Raw genomic sequence first — 22934 nt, forward strand, 5'->3', positions numbered from 1 at the left:
CATTAGATCATTTCAGTCATCTCCTTTAGCTGGCCCTTCCTACCTCCTTAAAGTTGCCTCCATTCCTCCTCTGTGTTATTCCAACAATTTTACAGATTCTGTCTCTGGCTGGCTCCAGCTGTGTGCACCACTGGAAGCATCTCTAAGAGCTGAGGTGGCACAAGGGGTCGGTTTCTTCTCCCAGGTAACTGGTGATAGAATGAGAGGCAGTGGCCTCAAATTGTGCCAGGGGAGATTTGGGTTGAATATTAGGAACAAACTCCTCTGAGAAAGAGTGGAAAGAAAGCATTGGAACAGGCTGTCCAGAGGAGCAGTGGAGTCACTGTTCCTGGAAGTACTCAAGAAATGTGTAGAAGCAGCACTAAGGAACATGCTTAGTGGACATGGTGAGGATGGGCTGATGGCTGGACTAGGTTATCTTAAAGGTCTTTTCCAACCTTAATGATTCTGTGATTCTATCTATGACTGGTCACTAATCGTGCCAGATTGTGTTTACAATGAATGATGACTTCATTACAGATTAACAAAGTCTGCAGAGTAGTAGGAAGACAGTGGCAATAAATTGAAAAATGGAATTGCATTCAGATCCTATTCTGCTAGCTAATACCAAAATGGAAGAGCTCAACTAAATCTAAGCACCATCTATCAGAAGTTTATACTGAAGCGTATTGGGCTTGGTGCAAGTACTTACCCTTCTTTTTATTTATTACAGTATTTTTAAGGCTTTTAATTACAAGCTAAATGACAGCTTTCCTAGAAATGTATTATCTGATCTAAACTGAGTCTGGGGAAAACAATCACAAGCAAATCAAACAAAAACATTTTAATGGATCATTATAGAGAATGATATAGAGAACTCAAGGATTGAGTTGAGTTTTATACATAAGAAACATCTTGCTGCTATTATAGCACGTTCCCATTGGTGTGAGCCATTCCTTCCCTGCTATAACTGGGACTTCACAGTGCAGAGGACACCTGGATTCCACATTCTCAGATGCTAAGATAGACTTCTCCTTAAACTTAGACAGTGACCCAATGCACTATCAAGGGTTAAGAAACCAAAATTACAGATGAGGTTATAAGAGAGCAAAGCTATATGCGAGTATGTGTGTTTATCCCAGCTGCGTGCTGTCTGTGCAACAGCAGAAGGATGAACAGGTAGAGGCACACTTAATAAAGTGCAATGGCAAAAAGCTTCTGGACCTGAATGCCTCTCAGATATTTAAAGATGTGTTGGGGACTTCACTTATATAAAGATATTTACTTACTTTATATGACTTCACATAAGATACCTTAAGATGTCAACCAATTTCCTATTTCCAGAAATAAAAGGAAAGAAGTGGGTAGGGTTTTTTGTTTGTTTTGTTTAGCTTTGTTGTTTTTTGTTTTTTTTTTTTCCCCCTTCACTAAAACAAAACAACCACAGAAAATGCTTTAGGAAGTGGTCTAGTATTAAACGTGGAGTTTGGTGGCCCTGCCTGTGGTGGGGGGCGTTGGAAATTCATGATCCTTGAGGTCCATTCCAACCTGGGCCATTCTGTGTGTGTGAAGGCAGTATGAGAAATCAAACACAAGTATAACACGCAACATTAACACATATACTCTTATTTCATTTCCAATAGTGATAGGATCATGGTGACTGAGTGCCGTTTATTTCACAGGATGGTGTAGAAAAGACAACTTTTTCAAGTAGTTCTATATAGAATAAAAAACAAACAAGCCCACCATACACACACAAATCAGTACGTCCTTCTATGGGAAGATGATTTGAATAGCCTTTATTGCAAAGCACTGTAGTACCTTTGTGGACAAGCTAACTCTGTCAGGTTATTTAATATTTAAATGAACTCTAAGTAGAACAGAGTAACTGAGCCAATCTTATTTCAGTCTGGGAGGTTGCCACACCACAACATACGACCTTTTAAAAAGCAGTTTCATAGTGGAACCAACTTCTTAAAGTTTGATGCTTTACCAAAAAATCCCCACAGACCATCTTTTTAATGTTGCCCCAAGCACAGCCAAGACAGCCATGTTCTGAGCAAAATAAAGATTCTAGCTGTATGTTCTTCAAAGCTGAATTTTAATCCCCATGGAAGTTACGAAGTGAAAAATTTGGCCCATGCATACTCTGCAGCATGGTACTAAATCATTTTAAGGTAAAGGAGTGCTTTTATCTGAGAAAGACATTTCTGTCCTCATGGTGGCCTAATAAGTGTTGGTTTATGCTTCTAAAAGTACAATAAACGTATTTATAACAAATGTATATAATAAACATATTGCTTTAGGATAGAGATTTGCCTTGCCTTTCCAAAAAACTACCATTTGATTTGCACTCCTGACAACCACTTCTTGACAACGGACAAGGGACAGAAAAGTTTGGCTTCCCCTCCTCTTCAGCAGCCAATCATTTCTCGTTACCTACATTATTAGAAATTAATTTTAAGGAGATTAATCACAGAATAGAGAAGCTGGAACTACTGTCACACTCTTCAAGACAGTTTGTTAGGCCCTTTAGCCCAACAGAAGGGGAGGGATCAGTGAATATGCAGATATCCTAACTCTAGCTAAGCTAGAAAGCCAGAATATTGTGTAGATTTTTGTGCTTCATTTTTTTTCCCCCTAAAAACTAAAAATTCTAGTTAACCACATTCTGTACACAAAAGTGATCGATTGTGGGCAACATGAAAGGTACTTTTCTGAATAGATATTCAGAGGAAATGTGCAGAAAAGAGAAAATATGTATCTGACAGAATGCGATTACTAAATATTACAGTTTCTTTCCTTCTTTTATCAGACATTTTTGACGTGCCATTCAAGACATAGAATACCTATGGTTTAAAACATCTGTGTTCCCAAGCATGTAAATAATTCAGAGATCTGTATTTATTTCTTATCACAACATCTTATTGGTGTTACGCTCAATCCCCAATAAAAGTCTCAAATTCCGTTTTAAAATAGCTGAAATGAGGTCTGAGTGACAGGAAAAGCAATCATTACTTAGAATTTGTGAAACAATTGTAGTAATGCATAGAAAAGACTTGTTGAAAACCAACCTGAGGCTCCGAGAATACCTGCTGTATATTGTTGATTGGACCGTATGGAACTCCACTACCTTCAAAGAGCTGCAACCACTCGACTGTTGTTTTTTCTGATAACCTAAGAATAAATAAGAAGCATGTGGATTCGACTCAGTGCTTCAGATTGTAAAAAAGGTACAGAATCTCTCCTCCCCCTCTCACTGCTTCCATACCCTTCCCCACTGATTTCTTCCCAGTCAATACCATAATGAAAATGTACTACATGTGTTCCTCAGAAATGCAAATCCAAAGGCCACAGGGGAAAGAACTTAGCTGAACTGACTTCTATCTACTCAATCTGAAGAAATCCAGTGATGATGTAAAGCTAAATTTATCAGCAGTTTCAAATAAGGATCAACGGGCTCCCTCCAGTCCTTAATTACAGTAATGTGCTTCACATTTGTTTTCTTTTATGTACATATTTAACAACAAAAAAAGTTATAAAGTGGGTATAGTCTAACATGCAACACTGTTCAATAAAAGCTGATTTAAAGCACCAGAATGTTTTTCCTTCATTACATCCAAAACATATGTCAGGGCTAACAGCCACGTTTTTTGGTCAGATAACAACATTTACTACATGTTTATTTGCCTTATGATTGTATAATCTATCCTAAGGATATCCAGTTCAGAAAATACACACTGTGGCTATGCTGGTGAATGGATTGCTTCTTGTCCTTTTGTCATCATACACAAAAAGCTTAGCTTATTTTTCTTAAGCATTCATTTTCCAGACTGGTAGCACTGTTCTACTGCATTTCTCCTCTTTTGGTCCACTTTCTACTCTCATTTGCTTGGCAGAGTTACGTATGTGAAGAAAACACACCTTGAAGCACTACCATTTACTGAGGGACAGCATTTTCTGTAGCTTTCTGGAATTTTGAAGCAAATCAACTTATTTGGAGTTCCTAAATGGCACAGAGGTAGGCCATGTTATTAGAAAGGAAAGATCTCCGTCATGATAGGAACAAACTTGAAAAGAAATGGGTTGCAGCATAAAGGCCCAACAGAAATGAAATGAGCAGAAATCTTGATCTCTTGAATTACTAGTATTCTGATGCTCAACCAAGTCTTATCTGGAACAACATCAGTAGCCTCCACTATATTTCTAGCATATTCTTATGCAAAAAACAACTTTAAAGAGAAATAGGTCAAAGTAAGCAAAGACCGAGCTCCTCCCTAATGCATGAAAAGAATTAAATCATTACAAAGAAAATTTACAAATTATCTTTTCATATATGCACAGAGATCAGCTGAAGACTACTCAGATTCTAATGATGCTCAGAATAAAGAAAAGAAAGTACTGATAGCAATGAGTTGACTTTATTTAATACATGGCACTGGTACGGATCCAGGCTTTACTGGAAAGGTCTTTCTTCCCTGCAGAAGTGAGTTATCCATTCTTTGTGGGACTTAATCCCAATATCCAACACAATTTTCACTACAGGTAGGAAACACCCAACTTTTGTACTGCACTTCCTCAGAAATAGAGTTTTTTCTCCTCCTTAGTAGGTGTGAAGATGACAAATAATAGTGGTAGAAATTGAAGGAGTGATAACACAGAAAATCAGAATAAATGAGTATGTATGCAAAGTGTATTGTAAAGACAATGAAATATAATTTCTCAAGAAAATAGAAGATTATTACATTTTTTATTTAAAAAAAGAGGTTATAAAACTCTAATTTGAAATAACAACAAAAAAAGAGTTTATAAAACTCTCATTAAAAAAAAAAAAATAGTTTGGGATTAAAGGACATTCCAATTTAAATGGGATTAAAGGTCCCTTCCAATCCCTAATATTCTGTGATTTTGTGATATCTGTTGTTCATTACTAAGGGAAAAATATTGCTTTGAAATCTGATAGAAGATAAGACATGGATTAAAAATGCACACCAAGTATTCACTGACAGCAGTTCAGCGCTCCAAAATATCAAGTATAGACAACATAAACTTCCAAGAGCAGTAAAAGCCTGAAATTCTCTCCTGAAAATAGAAATATCGATCAGCGGGAATTTGTGAGGCCTAGATAGAGTTTTGCTCTTACTGCTTCTTTTAAAACACCACATGCTTCCATATTACCTTCTGTATTTCCCTACTTGCCACATGATCTGCTGTTCTAAACTAAAAAATTTAGAATGTCATCTGTCTTTCAGTGGGAAAGCATACATCGATGTATATATAGACATAAAATCACTGCTGGAAATACATAAAAGGCTAAAAAACGGTCTATCTTTGTAGAACCTCAATGATTCCAAGTTGCTGCAGGAGAACTCAAGCAGGTGATTCACACTCCAATTTATTTCCAGATGAATCCCTTTTCCCTCTAAAACGCTCTGTTATACACATAATCACAAAAGTGCCATTTAAATTATCTATGATTTATTTGTATAATCATTTCAGTTATGCAGTTTAGCTGCTCCCAATTCTTACTAGTATTTTACATGTTCAAAATAGCTTACTTTTAGGTGTTGAATGATATTTGAATTCATACTCATTTTGAAAAGAGTTGGGGAAAAAAATGAAGAAACCAATAGGTGCAATCTTTACTGTGCAGCCTGTACTGAGCTTTTCTTCACTGAAAGCAGGTAGTGGTTCCCCACGATGTTTTATTTGCATTTCAGTTCATGGGAAGCTACTGAAGTCATGATACAGAAATGAGGAATCAGATTTTGCAATAGTTAACATTAAGGATATTTCAGGCTTAAAAACGCTTTAAGAGCAGAAAACGTATCACGGGCTGAACTAATGAAATTGCCACTTCACAGAAAGAAATCCTACTCAATGCCTTTTCCTACATTCTTAAATTCAGCAGGCGCCATTAAAGAAAGAACTCCAAATTTAAACTATACACTCAGTAAGGTAATCCAAAAACCATTATAGAGCCATACAAGGAATGGCCTCCAAAAGTCCAAAATTTAAATAAAAAATAAAAAAAAAGCTATTACATTATTTCCTTTGCAAACCACAAGTGTAGTTGTTTCTTACAAAACAAGACGTAAACTCCCTTCTCTTTTCTAATAATTGCTAGTGAAACTCATAAGATATGCCATAAACTTCAGTAATTTTGAAGCAATGGCTCTTCAGATTATCAAAAATTATGCCACAGCAAAACATACAATTTCTGGATGCTGTGATAGAAGAGGTTAAAAGCAAAAAGATTTTCCAGCACTCTACTAGGCAAGTCATCAGCCTGAGATGTCTGGAAGTGACATAATTCTGGATATCATCATGAAAACGCTCCCATTTCTATTAGACTTTAAAACCTGCTTCTACTGCACCAAACTGATTTCAGTTTAATCTGCATTAGTAACATTCCTTTAAATACAGTCTGTGTTTATAAACATAAACTGTGTTTACAATATGTTATAAAAACATTTTTAGCCTTTTCTGTGCTCCATCATACAGCTACAATGTCTAAGCTATTCACTTACAGGAGGTCATCACATCTCAGATGTCAAACTCATCTGCAGTGCATCAGGTCTTGTCAAACGTGTACTGCCAGTTATCTATGAGCTGTCATAGTAGGTCTTACTCTGATGTTATATCAGAAAAGTCATTTTGTTTCTGAAGCCCTTTCGAAGTATGTTTTATAGCTTTCAGTAAAATAAAGATCTATAAAGCATGAATGAATCAATTTTGTGTACATTCCTTATATATATATTCCCCATTTGTTGTGTTATCTAGGAAACACAGTTATTGCTATATCCTACGTGGAAGTAAATTCTCTTACACTCCTCTAAAGAACAAAGCCATCCAATTCCATACAAAGTAAGTTTAGAACAACTGCAGAAGCAAAACACTGTTTTCTATAGGGAGAATATACCTAATTAATTTAGAACAATTTGAACCAAATGGAGACATAACTGCAACATCTAGGATTCTGTGACAGTTTTTATTTTTGATTGGTTGGTTTTATTTACATAGATGACCACAAAAACCCTCTTTTCACTTCCAAGTTCACCACAGCATCCTTGTTTTGCAGCGTGACTGCAGTCTGCATTATGTTTCTTTCTATCAAAATTCATTACGTTTCAAATATCTACATTTTCTCCCTTCAGCACTAATCATCTCTTTAAGAGGTAGTTAACACAGTAAAAGGCTGCCCCAAAAGTAATGCTTCCAATTTTATGTTGGCTCACCCCCAGCTTCATTGGAAACAAGAGTGGCAATGTTGGAATACTGCAGTTTGTGGCAGGCAGCTCCCACAAACTCTCACACAGGAATAGAAAGAACACCATATGTAAGTTCATCACAACCTACTGAACCAATATCAGGCTGAAGGTGACATTTTCCAGGGTCTCATCATTACCAGCGATGAGACCTGCTGTTACGAGTATGAGCTGGAATGTGAAGTGGCAAGATGTGAATTCCCCATCAAAGAAGAAGTTCAAGATGCAGCCCACAGCAGGTAAAGTGATATGCAGTGTCTTTTGGTGTAGGAAGAGAGTGATCCTTCTGAGTTTCCTGGAACCCAGACAGACCATCAATTCTGACTGCTACATCACAACTCTGACTGAGCCGAAGGCTCAAACTTCCAGATTCAGGGCAATTAAGAAGGCAACCTTTCTCTTGCAACACAGTAACACCAGGCACCACATCAATTTGAAGACCATGGAGCACATTGCCAGCCTTAGCTGGACTGTCCTATCATACCCACCATGTAGTCTGGATTAGGGCACTCTGATTTCCATTTCTTTGGACTGATGAAAGATGGACTGCATGAGCAACATTTTCCTAGCAATGACACCGTCATAGCAGCCAGAAACAGTTGGTCACCTCCACTGGAGCAGATTTTTATAAGCATGACAAAAATGCATGGTTAATGGTGGGGACTATGTTGAAAAGTAGTGTTTTGCAGCTGAGAATTTACCCTGCCTCATTGTGCTCTCTGTATATGTTGTTGTTTTCCATGGAAACAGCAGGAGGCATTACTTTCAGAGCAGCCTACATAGCTTGTATAGTTTCTTGCATTAGCATTTCTGCAAGATACTATAGAAAATAAAAGTAAATAAAATAAAATAATTGAAAATTCAAATAATAGATCATTATCCCTTAATGTAAATACAGTTTTCAAAATAGTTATTCAATACTTTGTAAGCATCTCCATGTCAGTGTCTAACTAGTCACTTCTCAGCTACTAAACAATCACTCAGCAAACTACAAGAGACACTAAACATCCTTGGGACCAACACAATTCCACTGACATATTTTGCTGATGGATACGTCAACTACTTTAAAAGATGTCTCACATCTGTGGATGAATGTCCACATGGTGTGGACTGGGACAGCCACAAAAAAAAAAAAAAAAAAAAGCCTAGATACATATATGTATCAAAAATCCACCTTGAAACTTGTATTAAATGTCTGCATACTTGAAAGAATGTCCATAATAGAAGTATTAATTACTCTCCAACCTTATGTGCCATACATGAATGTGTATTCACAATCCTTCCTTGTGTTTTGCATGACCTTTTAAAGCCATACATGATTTTTAAGTGAGAGGAAAATGTCCAGAGAGAAGAAATACATCCATACTGTAAATTGTGTTTCTGCTGATTCCTAAGTAGCAAAACCCAACATTCTCCAGAATTTGTTTCATTGTTTTTATTATTACTATTATTCAGATGTTAAACTACAGACACTAGAAATGTACTCATTTTTCCAAGCCTTCTTCTCCTTTTCTCAAGCAAGCAAAAGGACTGCAACTTCTGCAATTACAACAAAGGAAATGGAAATCAACTGGAAAATAAATATCACTTAAAGCATTACAAGAATAATAGAAAGTTATATAGATTTTGTTGCTATTATTTTAACTTCTGGGGAAGTAAAGATCCAACAAGGGTCATATTAACAGATTCATCCAAAAATTAATGAGAAGTTCTCCCATGATTTCAGCAGCCTCGTAGCTAATAATGTATGCTATCAGAAAAAGAAAGAAAGAAAGAAAGAAAGAAAAAAAAAAAAAAAGAGCAGATTTATATACAGAAAGGATCTCAAACTTCATAATCACATTTTTAAAAAGCTGAAAGGCTTAATAAATAGTGAGAAAAATAAGAATAAAGAAAATATTCATTAGCTTATCCAGTTCTCAGTTGAAAAGTTTGAGACATTTAGGATCTCTCTTACAGTCCAATTCATAAAAGTTAATGTGAACCTAATGACAATTTAAAACAAATAATTTTCAGACAAATCATGGCAGCTTCAAAGCTGCTTTCCATACAGCTAAGGCATCTATGCACCAAAGGTGAAGCAGATGACGAGGGAAAGCAAACCTCACCAGCTGCTCTCATTGAGCTCAGGCATCTTTCCGATTTCAGGCAGCTACCTTGCTGAAGAGATATCCATTCTGTAAAGTTACCAACAGTGACTTCAGCCCACAGGGCTATAGGTTTAGAAGAAGAAGGGCTGCTGATAAGGAAGGTGGTTTACAGACATTGGGTGTGTCTCACAAAATGCGCTCCTTGTCAGGCAAATCACACATCTTACAAACACGCTTTCAAGCACCCTCCTCTTCTGCTATTAGGTGGAAACAATTTAGCAAAGATCTCATTAACTGGGAGATCAGATTCCACTGTGCTTCCTTCTTACTAATTCCTTTCCCCCTCACGCTTATATACACAACGTGCAGCTGTGGTGCAGTTAAGAATAAGGGCTTTAAAATGCAAGTGCTAGGAATGGAAGTTCCACTGTGAGCCGTTTCCAGCCCTAACACTTCTGATTTCAAGTCTACAATAACTTAGCTCTCGAAACAGTGTGGATTCATTTAGCTTTAGCTGCAGGAGCACTAATCATGATGAATTTATGTGTTCCTTATTACCCTAGCTGCTTTGCTTTAAAGGCTGAGGAATGCCTGCTATTCACTCCTACAACCTCACGCACTCGGTTCCACTTAGAGGTTAATTTCCCAAATACTCTGTGCTACACGTTTAGCTGTACTGTCTTAAAATGTATCTACGTTACTGTGGTGCAGAGTAGGATTAATGTTCAAATTCCAGAGTAATTTGAAGGAGGTCAACAGATTGAGCTCCCTTCACTAACACAGCTTCTTAAAACTGGCATTACACCATCTTTCGCACAGCTGTGTCTCAAATCACATACGTACACTACATATGTATGTCACAGCATGTGTATCTATGTTTCTATTTATATACACAAAATAAGCCATGTTTTGTCTGGTACTGTTCATTTCCAGAGGAAACAAAGGTGAAAGCAGAGGAAAAGTGGTGGGGGGATGGAAGCCATAATTAAAATTTGGTTCTCATGGATGGGTGTGCATCTAACTCACAAACCAGAGGTTTCCACTGGAAACATAAAAACCGAAACACTCTGTAGTCTGTCAGTTCTCACATGAGCAGGGAGTCCCAGGGGACTCTGCAGTAGCCATTGAATCTAACCTCCACCCAGGTAGGGTCATTTAAATTTGACTCTTGGTGCATATCCAAGAAAGAGACACATTCAGAGGCGATTTGCTTATGACAGACTTCTACTTTGTTGCCATTTAGGGAAAACATCATCTAAATAAAGAGGAAGATGCACAAGGCACTGAAACACTTTTTTTTTTTTTTTTTTTTAATTATATTTTAAAGCAAATGTGGTTGTGCAAATCACACAAGGGCAGTGGATGGAGAAAGAACTAAATGAGGGGAGCAGTAGGAAGTGGAGAAAGAAGATAAGGACAGGAAAAAAAGAGCCCAGCAGGAAAGGGGAGCATAGATGGGAAAGGGATAACAGCAGAAATAACAGTAGCAAAGCAAGTACAAAATGCCCCATGGGGTACTTCCTTGTCAATATCCTACAACCCGTTGGTTTTTGCAGCACTGTACTCACTTCCCCACATAAGATGGGAAATGAAAACACTGCCCCTCTCAAGATTTCTAGGGCTGGTTTCTGTAATTCCCTCTTCTTACTCAGTGTGAGAGCCGGGTCTTTCAGAATACGCTTATCATTCCAGAGAGGTCAACTTGCTGATCCCTTTTATTGAGGTCTGACTGCCTTTATGGCCGTACAAATTTATCTCCCCAACCTGCTCTCCCCTTCTTATCTTTCATGTGTCCTCTGTGGAGGGAGCTGAGATTCTGGTAGCAGGCATCATGCAAGAGACTGGGGTGAAGAGCTGAGGACAGATGTGCCTCCCTCTTCAGATCTCTCGGGGGACAGAAGGGATGAGAAAATTCCTTCTGAAATGAATGGAGCAATTCACACCTCTCAAAGTGTTGTTTCAGGCTACATTTATGTCTTAAACAATATTCATCCCCACCTCGAATTCTCACTAAGCTCAGGACATCTGACCATGATGAATAGATCATTCCAAACCTTTCTGAAAACTCTGCTGCTTAAAGGTCATTTTTTTCTAAGTGCTATATAATCCCCACGCTTATCTAACTGCCTTAAAATCTGGCATGGTTACTGCAGGTGGTGAGTAGAACCTAAATTATAGGTCATTTGAGTCAAGAATTCCCAAGATACAGCTTTCTTTTAAAAAACAGCATTCCTTAACGTTGACCAATTGTACCAATGTTTCCTTTGTACACACTTCCAGAATCAGACTGTGGCTAAAAAATCTCAATTGCTTAACATTTACCCTAGAAAAAGAAAGGCATCAACTGTCTCCTTGGTATTCAGACTTCAGATGTTTTTAAAAATTTCAACTCTACACATGCAGTGAATTAAACACTCAGGACTTCTGGGACTTCCTGACCTTTTGAGCAGGTCTGAACATCTCCTAAATAAAGCCTGGAAGTCCTTTTCTGTAAGAGAAGGATGTTAAGAATCCTTGTTCCTGCTTACTTACTAAGCACTCGGGAGGTAGACATGAATTGCAGTTAGACTATTTTGAGAATGAAGAAAAAAAGGAGATAAATACACAACTCATAACTCTGGAGACAGGTTATTACAGTCAGTAGAAGCCTAGTCTAGGCTCTGGTGGGATCTCAGCTCAACAGCTTGGAAAGTAAGTAAGCATATGCACACTGCAACAGCAACAAGATAGCCAAGCAACCAGGTATCTGCCATGCAAATCACCAGATTCTCATACATACATGCAAATTTTTACATGCTTTTTAGTGCTCAGCCTGACAGATCAAACAAAGTGGCTCATTTTTTCCATTGCAACATCACTGAAAAAAGCTGCTTTGCCTCAGGTTGGAGGCAACCTGCCTGGCACAGCATCAAAATGAGACGTGGATAAATGACCTAAATCCTCAAAAGACTTTCCTGTTCCTTTTCAGCTTCCATCACACAAGGGTTCATTTCCACTGAAGTGATTGTAGTAGAATACGCTGTTATGACAATCACAACTCTTTTAAGCTGTTCCAGGTATGGTTGCCATAAATTCAACATAAGTTGGAGAGTAATTTAGATATAGTGAGGGAGGGCCTGCAGGTGTTTCTTTCTAACTAAGGCACCTTAGGTTTATATTTTCAATGTTTTGGAAGCCACAATACAATCAAGCAATCGATGACTTAATTAAGATATTTTTCAGTGAAATTATGCCATTACTGTTTTGTCATTTCCCTTTATCTCTCAAGGGCTGACATTTTTCAGCACTGACAAACTGTTCATTCAATACTCCAAGTAAAATTCAAAATGAACTACATATAATTTTACAAACAACTGTGCGTAAGTGAATAAAAGCAAAGTTACCAAGAAACGTGTACGGAAACACATTCAACCTCAGTGAATGTCAAAGATGTTTGCTAAAGTCAGTGTTTCAAAAATGAAACCCAGATGAATTCACAGTATCGTGACATAATGCAATAGTATTGGAAGCACCTACTTCCAAAAGCTTGTACACATTCACAGCTGTACTTGCACATGAATTACACAGAAATTCAGCCTAGGTGTTGCTAATAGAACAAGATAAACTCCGACCAAAAAGAAGATACACTGCAGTAAATGACACAGCAATGAGGTAATCTGATGAACTAACAGCTCAAGAGAAAAAAGAAAAAAAGAAAAAAAGAAGAGAGAAATCTGGCAATTCAGCCAAAGAAGAAATGTGCCTTGAAGTTTAGTTTCTTACGAAGGTATTGTCTATTTTAAAATAAATAAATAAATAACAGCATTCAGAATTAACCACATTTATCTGTGGATGGCAAAACATCTCTGAGTCGGACATACCGGAGTATTAAACGAAACGAACTTCAACTAATGAGTTTGCATGAATCAGCTTTGAAACTAGAATTAAGCGCAAATAACGCAAGGGGTAAAAAGTACTTCAAAAGATATCTATCCCCTTCAAAGTGCTTAAAAATGAAGATTGGTTTACGCTGTGCTACCACAGTGCATTTGGAAGGCACATAAAGGAGAAGTTCTAAAAGTTCATTTGTTACCACAGCCATTTCAGTTACCACAATCAGCTCAGTTGTACCACAGTCATTTGAAAAACGCAAAGTCACCTGGAACAAAGGTCTTCTCAGCCAGTATGAGGATGATAGCTACACTATTTTAAGTCTCAATTAAAAGATTCCCGAGTTTTGTTCCATACCATCTTTAACTAAAGCGATTATTAGGATGATTCTCACGGAGAACAGCAAGTACATGTCTTTCTTATTTCAAAAGGATTTGCCCAGGGAGAATTTGAGGCTCAGAGAACCACAATACAGAACCATTACAGAGAGTAGCATCAAGTGAAAATCCCTTGGATACAGCAACTCACTGTGAAAACTTTAAAACCCCAGTGACAGCCAAAGCAACATATGCTCCAAGCATTTCATTCCCAGCAGTGACACTGGCATAAAGGCAAAACACACTGATTGTTTCACTAAAATTTAAGTTAATGAACTCATGGTTAAAAATAAGTTAAATGATTTCTAGAAACTCAGAACTATGGCTTGGCCTCTTAGCAGCCCACGTGATAATTGGTGTGCAAAAGACAGTATACTTAACATCTGAAAAGTGTTCTCAATACTTCCCAAACGTAAAAGTATTTCCAAAGATTAGAGTAAAAATTTCATACGATGAGGGCTCCTTGTACTTGGCTGTTTGCGTTAACAGAGTAAATACCATTTCTTCTCTTCCAATGAACTCACCGAGTTGACAGTATGTCAATAAGTTCTTTTCTGTTCTGGACTCTCAGCTCATTAGTTTTGTATTTGGAATCCTTAATGACTTCAGGCAGATTCAGGATCTAAGAGAAAATAGAAGAGAGAAAGAAATATGGTTGGTAGGAAACATTTATAAAGCTGAGCACATTCTTTAAGAACTAAGATATCTTTCCAAAAAGCACTACTTCTCATTACTATTTCATCTAGATTAGGAAATTAAGAAAAAACAATGACTCCTGTTCAGTGTTACACAACAAGTACAGAAAAAGCAAAGAACTGAACAAATCTTAGTCACTATTACCTTGGAGAGACTCTTGTGATCATACTGCAGAACATGGAAACATTTGTAAGTTATTACTGTTCTGCTGGGGAGATCTGTAGGATTATCCTACAATGAGTTACAACTCACAGGAAAATAAATAGGACTGTGCTTCCTATGCTAGACCAAGAAAAGCCATGTTTAAGAATGTTTTTTCTTTTCATTTCACTAAGTTCTGTCAAAAAGAAAAAATGTCATAGTTTGTCTTTACAATTTTTTCAGAAAGAATCGACAAAGAAAATTGGTGGTATAAACTCCAAGAAAGGAAAAACACATCTTCTATTTTTAACTCTTACCTGGTACACCAAAAATTTAACTGTCAAGAAAAGGCAATGTGAATTGCATTATAAATGGAATTAAATAAGTCAAGAATAAGTGTTTGAATTTTTCTTTTTGAGGGTGACAGAGCACTGGAACAAGTTGCTCAGAGAGGTTGTGGAATCTCCTTCTCTGGAGATAATCAAAACCTGCCTGGACACTTTCCTCTGCCACCTGCTCTAAGGAAACTGCTTTAGCAGGAGGGTTGGACACAACGATCTCCAGAGGTTCCTTCGAACCCCTGCAATTCTGTGATTCTGTGTAAGGGCATTTATGAGACAGATTAGCTGTATGGACTACCAATACCTAGTATGTAATTTATTTACACATGCAATAATGTATTCATATAGAACATAAATAAATAAAATAAGTTTCACTTCTACAATTGAATAAAACATAACGTAGTAACATCAGCTACAGAGGAAGGCAGAAAAGAAGCTTATAAAGAAAGAGACTGTCATGTATTTAGTGGTCCTCAATGGATTTTCCTTTTATTAACTTGCCTAGGCACTCCTTGAATTCATACATCTGTGCACAGCCACATGCTAGTGATACACAGATTGTTGTCAGCCTCCCTTGAACCTCACTCATATTTATACTAATTCCTTCAAGATGGGTTCAGACCAAGGTCACTACCATTTAATGACTCCTCACTTCACTGGAAAGAATATAGATATGGCTTCAGTATCAAGTGAATAGCTGATGATGAGGTCAATATTTTTCAAAAGACATTCAGAGACATTCAATACCGATAGCCATCCTCAGCCTGTTTGTCACCCAGAGTGACAAAATTGAGACTGGAAACAGAGGTATCAACAAAGCTATGTTAGAACCAGGACCATACTGCATATCTTTTCTGCACATTTTTATTTGCAAGATAACGTAAAGCATCAATTTTCCATCAACATTTAATTTGCTTATATTGCCTTTTTTATTTATTTCCATACAGCTTATGAAAACCATGGCATAACACAATCTAGCTTTAAAAAACTTTTTCCTCTTCTAGAAAATTTTTTAGAAACTTTTTTTCTTCTTCTTTAACAATATTATTGGTTCCCCCTTTAAATTATTCCCTCTTGTTGATACAATTATTTTGGTATTGAAAATAACTGCTGTAGAAAAACAATGTAAAAAAATTCAGAAAATGTCAGTGAATACTTATTTACAAGACCATAAGCAACTGAGAAATCTGTCAGAAAATTATAGCTTCATTTGATGCTACATGAAAAACTAACACATTGAGTTGCTCATTATCCTGTTTTAATTAATGTTACTGACTTCAGTGTCAACTTAATATCCATCTCTTATAAAGCAGTGTGACTGTTATGTTCTCAATTTGGTGTCCAACAAATGCATACTGCTAAGCTATTTGTTAATGTGCCATTCATCTGTACTGTGCCACCAAAGTTATCGTCCTCATTTCACTCTGACCACTTACAATGAAAACTGTTCTTCCTTTCTCCTGCAACCTCACTTGCAGAATAGTTGGCCTCTGCAGTGAAGATTTATGTAGGATGTACATTCAGAGTTTACACCCTGCATTTTTCCCCCCAAAACTGCACTCTTCATTGCTGTACACAAAAGCACAGTCTTCTGAAGACTCTTGCTCAGTATTCCTATTTAGACTGAAGCAGCCACATGCCAGGATGTGCTTTAGTAACAGTTGCTTGCTTTGAAATGCGCTTCAACCAGCAGCATTACAAAGTTTTTCAGCAATCATCCCCAAGTCCCCAAACAACCTACAGTTAGTTTGCACTGATTCTGAAATTATTCCAGTTTTGGGGTTTTTTTTTTCGTACTTGCTAACTGCCTGTCAGAAAAGATACGGTTGAAGCAGAATGTTTGCAATTGTTTACAGCTTGAGACAGCTGTTATATCTCTTGAGTATGTGCCTTCAGGGCAACGGCTCCCATAAATTCTGTATTTTCAGCACCAACTCATCCCAAAAAAGTTTTCTAAAAGCAATCCCAATGTTTGAATTAGTGGCCTCTGTATTTACTAAAGGTTCATTAGGGTGTTGAGGGCCTTCCTGTTATAAAGTCTTCTTCCTTTATTGGCTCTCCCTCCACTGTGTTTTAAGCTCCAAATCACCTTTGCCTTAACACAGAACATACCTCTAACAGTTTTCACAGCATTCCACTGACCTCCACATTCTTCAATTTCTGTGCAATTTAACAGTCTAAAATCCATACGTACAAGAACTCAGTAAGGGGAAAAAAAAAAGGAATGTTCTTTTTAAACTCAGGTAAGACAGCTGGTTTATAGACAAAACTGACCACTACCTACAACCTGAACTAAATTTTCCAATAGCTTATTCTCTTTGAAATGCAAATAACTGTAATTTTTCCATGTGCTATATTTCCTCCTTTCAATTCCAGAAATACTAGAATCAGCAGCCTGCTGAATAGAGCCCACTTAACTTCAAGCTCTTCAGATTCTGCAGTAATACAAATCATAGCCTCATCTACTGGTGCACCAGTACACCTCCTTAAGGAGAGAGTACATAGCAGCCAGCCCCACCATAACTCTCTCAGCTGCAACCTAAAGTGACATGAAAGCATGGCCTGAATTCCTGAAGCATTCTAACTCACACCATAGTGTTGGAAATGACCAAGACAGACTTTCAGCTGTACAGGATGGCATGATAACTAACACTGGGTGTGTAAGTTCAGGTGATAAAGCACTTGAGAAGACATTCAAAGTAATGTTCTAGAGCTTTCTGGACATACTTATTTTAGGGGACAATCAGTTCTTGATAAAACAGCGTTGTGGCATTTAGATGCTTGTTCAGTCATTAGTCTTTATTCATGTTAATACAGTGGTCATGCTATAGTGGTTTGCCATGCATATGAAGAAAACCCTTTGAGCAACCTTTGAAGAGGTTACTTTGATACTTATTGAGAAAGGTAATCCAAGCAAAAGAAAGCAGATCCCTCCAGATAGCTGTGCATGCACATGTTGCCCAAAGCACACCAAGAGAGAAGATAGCTCCAGAACATCACAACTTCACTAGCTTCTTACTATATGTTCCAGTTATTAGTCATTAGCATCCACAGAAATATGAAATGGCTGAAGTGGACAAATGGAAGAAAATAATGCTCAATTTCCTGAGGCTGACAGCTCATTCAACGCGATTAGTTTAAGCCAAACATCCAAGTTCCAAGAGAAACTACACAATGACAGGAAAAAGGCAGAACTCTCATTTTAAAAAATGCTGTCTAATACTACATGCAATACTTCTCTTCTACTAGCCTACATGTCAGTGGGGTCTTTTGTTTGGAACATTACTATTCTTTTTTTACGAACAATTTTGTTCCCTACAGTCATTCCTTCTCTTCTAATATGTATTCACAGCTCAGGGAAAAACAATTCCAGGCATTAAAGCCACAGGAAAAGAATATGTGAGAAATCCAGAACTAATTTAAAAGTTTTCAAGAACTGCCAGACAATCATGTTTATTCAATGCCAAAGAAGTAGGATACCAGATCTTTAAAAGTGGCAGTTCTGTTGAAGCTTTGTTCTTCAACATCATATCTGTAGCAGTGCCAACTGAACCCACAGTCTGTAATGTTTCTTTCCACTAGAAGTCCACTAGATTCTCTGTGAGCACAGACCAGTACATAGCAGCGCACAAAAGGACAACAGGGTTGGCTACTTATTAAGGTGGCACACGAATATTTGACCACTAACCTGGCTGTGTTAGTAACTGTGTCTACCACTGTATTATGGAAAACAGTGTCACATTTTCTCCTAAAAAAGGCACCAGTGCGATCTCCATGACATTCACCATTCCATAACTGGAAGGTTACTGGCTGGTTCATGTTTTAGCAAACTAGCAGTGCAGTGACACAGACTTCAAAAGGGGCTTGGCACCCACTAAGTTTGGAATTGAGGTGTTCTGAATACACAAGCAAAGCACAGGACTTCATCAGTCCCATAAACAACCAGCTAGAAGCAGAGAGTTTGAATTTATTTATTTTATAAAAAAGAGGGTAATGAAGAAGCAGTCAATAATTACTTCCCTATATAGCACTGAAGTTATTACACATTTTTGTACTGGCAACCTCACATATCGTTACCTGGCACACAGTGACAAATTGCTGATCATTTCCAGCTGCCAACACGATGTAACCATCCTTGGTCTTAAAAGCCTAGAAGAACAAAGGGAGGTGATCAGCTGTGACAAAAATATGAAATATAACTTTTAGGTGATAGTTTGTAAATAATGCTCAAATGCCTTCCTTAAATTAACATTTCCATCCAGACTCTACTTCTACAAAAGTGGCTCCCTGTCAGTGTTTCCAAGATTGAGCTCCTGGGGAAAACAGAAATTCTTCTCTAGCACTGAGGATTTATGCACATATATACATATATATATATATTTAACAATAACTTCATTACTGCATCTTTATGCTTTATGTTTAAATCACCTCCACTGAAGATTTTCACTGGGACCAAGAAAATCTGTAACTGGCATTAGCCGAGCGTTTTCCCACTGCGCATCTTCCAACAATGGATAATGCAAATGGATTCTCCTTTCTTCCACTCCTCTCCTTTCTTCCTGCTGCAGTTATCAAAAGCAGTTGGGAAAACCTCTTTTGCTCTTCAGTGGAAGAGGACAGCACAGCTCATGCACTAATGGTGACTCACATTAATGTCTCACAGAGAGCAAAACACATCTTCCATTCGCTCAGATCAATTTTCTCATCAGCTAACACTGCCTGATCCAAAGCTGGAACTCTTACTATACATTTTGGCTAAAAAAAACCACATAGGTAAGTGCTCTAGTGTAGAAACAATAATAAGCATCTCCCATCAGTGCGGCTTATTCTACTTCACAAACAGGAATATGTCAGTCCAATTTGCAAGCTTTTGAACAGAGACAACTGCATCCACGCCAGTAGTCTCTAACCACTTGACTCAGTCAAAGTTTTCAAATTCTGTGTGGCAAATTATGTCCATTGAAATGAAAGAAACTGCACATGGCATTTAGGTTAGCATTTGTTTACTTCCTCTACATTTCATTTCCTGAAAAATAATATCAGTCACTGATTATGTTTATGAATGTATTTTTCAGAGATTTAATTAAGCACTTGGATCTAAGATTCATAGCAAATAAAGATGAGATTCAGCAAGCGTTGAGAGCCAAGCATGCAAAAAAAAACAGTCACTGACTTGACCACAGGACAGTAAAAGTCTAGAAGCATGCATAATACATAGGTACTGTATACTCACACTTAGAAAAGCAGTGAGCAGAGAAAAAGTTGGGGAAAAGAATACAAGAAAGAAAGTTGTACATAATTGCATAAACATTTTTTAGCTAATATACATGCAGATTTCTAACAGTCATGACACAACCTGCTCTAACAATATGTGAGAAACATTCATTTGATTTTTTCAGAATGCATGCTTTTTAGTAGCAATAGTTATGAACCAAAGCTGCCACTACAGCCTTACTACCTTCTCTTTTATGTATAAAAGATCTATTTCCTGACCCCCCGTACCCCAATCTGATCTGCTTTCGCTGATGCTCTGAAGTCTAAAAGCGACTGCATACATTTCACACCAATTATGGTGTAAACACACACATCTGTGTGCATATGTAACACAATATAGCTTTTATTGGTACGACCACCTACCACTTCCACTAAACACAAATTCTTTTACACGTTCTTTATACTTCCAGTCTGAATGTCTGTTACAGACTGCAAAACCCACATGCGCTTACATACAGATCCCATTTCTTCACACTCCAAAATCTACTCTTACTGGTGACATGGGCAAATCTGAAACAGCTTACTATTTATCAGCAGCTTCTTTTGAGACTCACATCTATGCCAGAAGGCTGTGATCACACAATAGCTGCATGCCACCAGGAGACATGCGTCTGCACCGTGGGCTGCCTGGGGAGCAGCGGAAGTCACTTGAAATTTCAGGGCCTGGCTATTAGCATTTGGGCTTCAGTGGCTTTGTGGAATGTGTGGGAAAAATGATTATTCTTAATTGCACTGTATGTCTAAAAAGCCAAATCAACAATCATGTCAACCTAACACAACAAAAATGATATCACAATAAACGCAGCAGTGTCTTTTTCCACGAAGCTTAACTCAAATGTCTTCAGCTGCTATTTTAAGCTTCCCATTACACAACGACTGATAATTTGTCAGTCACTGCTGCTGATAAAGCAGAAATATCCTAATGTTATTAGCACAATATTGATGCCAACATTTTAGGATGATAACAATGGTTTTATTCATGACCCACAAATGTACGCACACTACAGGTTACCACAGGTTACTGTCTGGTCACAGAAAGCTCCATAATATTATACAAAAGAGAGTAAAAGCAAAGTGCAAACAGACGTTAATGAGATTTTGTTTTGATAAACTACTGTCTATCACATCCAATCACTTCATATTAGTGCAATACAAGGCCCTACGCATGCAAGGCAAAAGTCTTTTTACCCTTCCGCTTCTTGTAAAGAATGAAGTCTTCTGAGAAGATTATATAGAGTGTGATCACAGTTTAAACTGTGACTCCTGTGTACTATATATCCCGAGCAATAGAAAATACCCTTGGAGAAGACAGGAACCAAAAACTAGACTGAAGAATTAGTTCACACTGACTTTGTGACAAAGATGGGAAGATTGTGTGCACAGCAGAGGAGGTTTCAGCATGATTTGATAGGCTTGGAAAAGAGCACCTGAAAATTTGCTTTGAACAATATACATACAGAACACCATAGTAACACATAGGTGTTGAAAGACAGAAGTCAAGACCCTGTGTGTGAATGCATCAACACCTGTCATCAACTAATGGATGACGAAGGACTTCATTAAGATTCGGCAATCTGAACATCCCACCCTGTATATCTAAGATACTTCATGTGCCAAAACTCCTTAGACATGTGGAATATAGACTCTATCCAAGTTCAGAAATGTTCTAAGTGGTTTACAAGTATTCTCCAAAAATGCTATATAGACTACACAATAAGGATGCAAGAAAAACTTCACCAGTTTATTGTCAGAGTGAGCAAAGACCAGTTTAGGTAACCTGAGGCCAAACAAGCCAGTCTCAGCATGGCTCTATGCCAATAGAATTATAGAATCCTAGAGTCATTGAATGCTTTGTGTTGGAAGAGACCTTCTAAAACCATCTATGCCCCACCATGGGCAGAGACACCTTTTACTGGATGAGGTTGCTCCAAAGCCCCATCCAACCCAATCTTGAGCACTTACACAGACTGGGCGTCCACAGCTCCCCTAGGCAGCCAGTTCCACTGTTTCACCACCCTCATAGGGATGGATTTCTACTTTACATTTATCTATGCAAATTTACCCTTTTTTGCTTTAAACCCTTGTCCCATCACTACAGGCCACTAGTAAAAGTCCTTCTCCGTCTTGTAAACTCCTAGATATATCAAAAGGCCGCAATAAAGTATCCCAACAGTTTTCTGCAGGCTAAAATCTCACAGCCTTTCTTCATTGCAGAGGACTTTTATTCAGCCAAGCTCAGACAAGTCTGGATTCCCTAGGGGTGATGGTGCTCTCCAACCCCACTGGGCACCAGTTCCAGAGTTGTCCATGCTGCAGTGTGGGCTTGGTGCTTCTCCTCCTACCACCACGGAGCACTTGTGAGAAAAGCCAGGCTTCATTTTCCCCCCTGCTCCCAGCAGCAGCTGTAGGTAGCACTCAGACCCCCCTCTGCTTTCTGTCCTTAATGCTGACCAAAGGCAGCTCCTTCAGCCTGCCCTGGGATGCCAGGTGCCCTGCCCCCTCCCCGGCTCCTCCAGGCCCTGGAATGGGCCCTCAACCCACATGGCAATGTCTTTCCTGTTCTGGGGAGATGAGGATGGAACACAGGAATCCACAGAGTTCCAAAAAAACAGAGGAACATTTATTATTTTGATTATTTTTGTGGGTTCAGGCTTTTTTTAGTATTGTTCATTCTGTTTTTCTTTTTTTTTTTTTTCCAATCATTTATTGTCCAAATGAACAAGAAGTCCCTCATGCTGAACACCAGCCTTTTTCCTATGAGAACCAAAGTCTTCTGCTTCTCTATGAGAACAGCCACCTTTGTCACTTTGACAGCTCCTCGCAGCCCCAGGCAACTCAGGTCCCTCTGCTGGAATCCTCCTGTCACCCTGGCACAGCAGCCCACTGAATGCCAGTCCC

At 38.1% G+C, this 22934-nt stretch overlaps 1 protein-coding gene across 5 annotated transcripts in view; it reads right to left on the minus strand.

Annotated features, from left to right (window-relative positions):
- Nucleotides 1-22934, minus strand: part of SUGCT (succinyl-CoA:glutarate-CoA transferase) — a 328810-nt gene that overhangs the window by 189736 nt on the left and 116140 nt on the right. For 3 of the 5 annotated variants that reach the window (XM_042888303.1, XM_042888305.1, XM_042888306.1), the window contains exons 10-12: nt 18840-18911; nt 14109-14206; nt 3054-3156 (exon numbers count right to left, since the gene is read on the minus strand). In XM_042888303.1, the coding sequence (XP_042744237.1) occupies nt 3054-3156; nt 14109-14206; nt 18840-18911 (273 nt within the window). Of the gene's footprint in view, nt 1-2977; nt 2997-3053; nt 3157-14108; nt 14207-18839; nt 18912-22934 lie in introns of those variants that run through there. The other 2 variants (XM_042888307.1, XM_042888304.1) reach the window with 2 other exon arrangements.

This window comes from Lagopus leucura, unplaced genomic scaffold, assembly GCF_019238085.1.
Source record: "Lagopus leucura isolate 7727_CA_CO unplaced genomic scaffold, USGS_WTPT01 Super-Scaffold_100157, whole genome shotgun sequence".
NCBI lineage: Eukaryota > Metazoa > Chordata > Aves > Galliformes > Phasianidae > Lagopus > Lagopus leucura.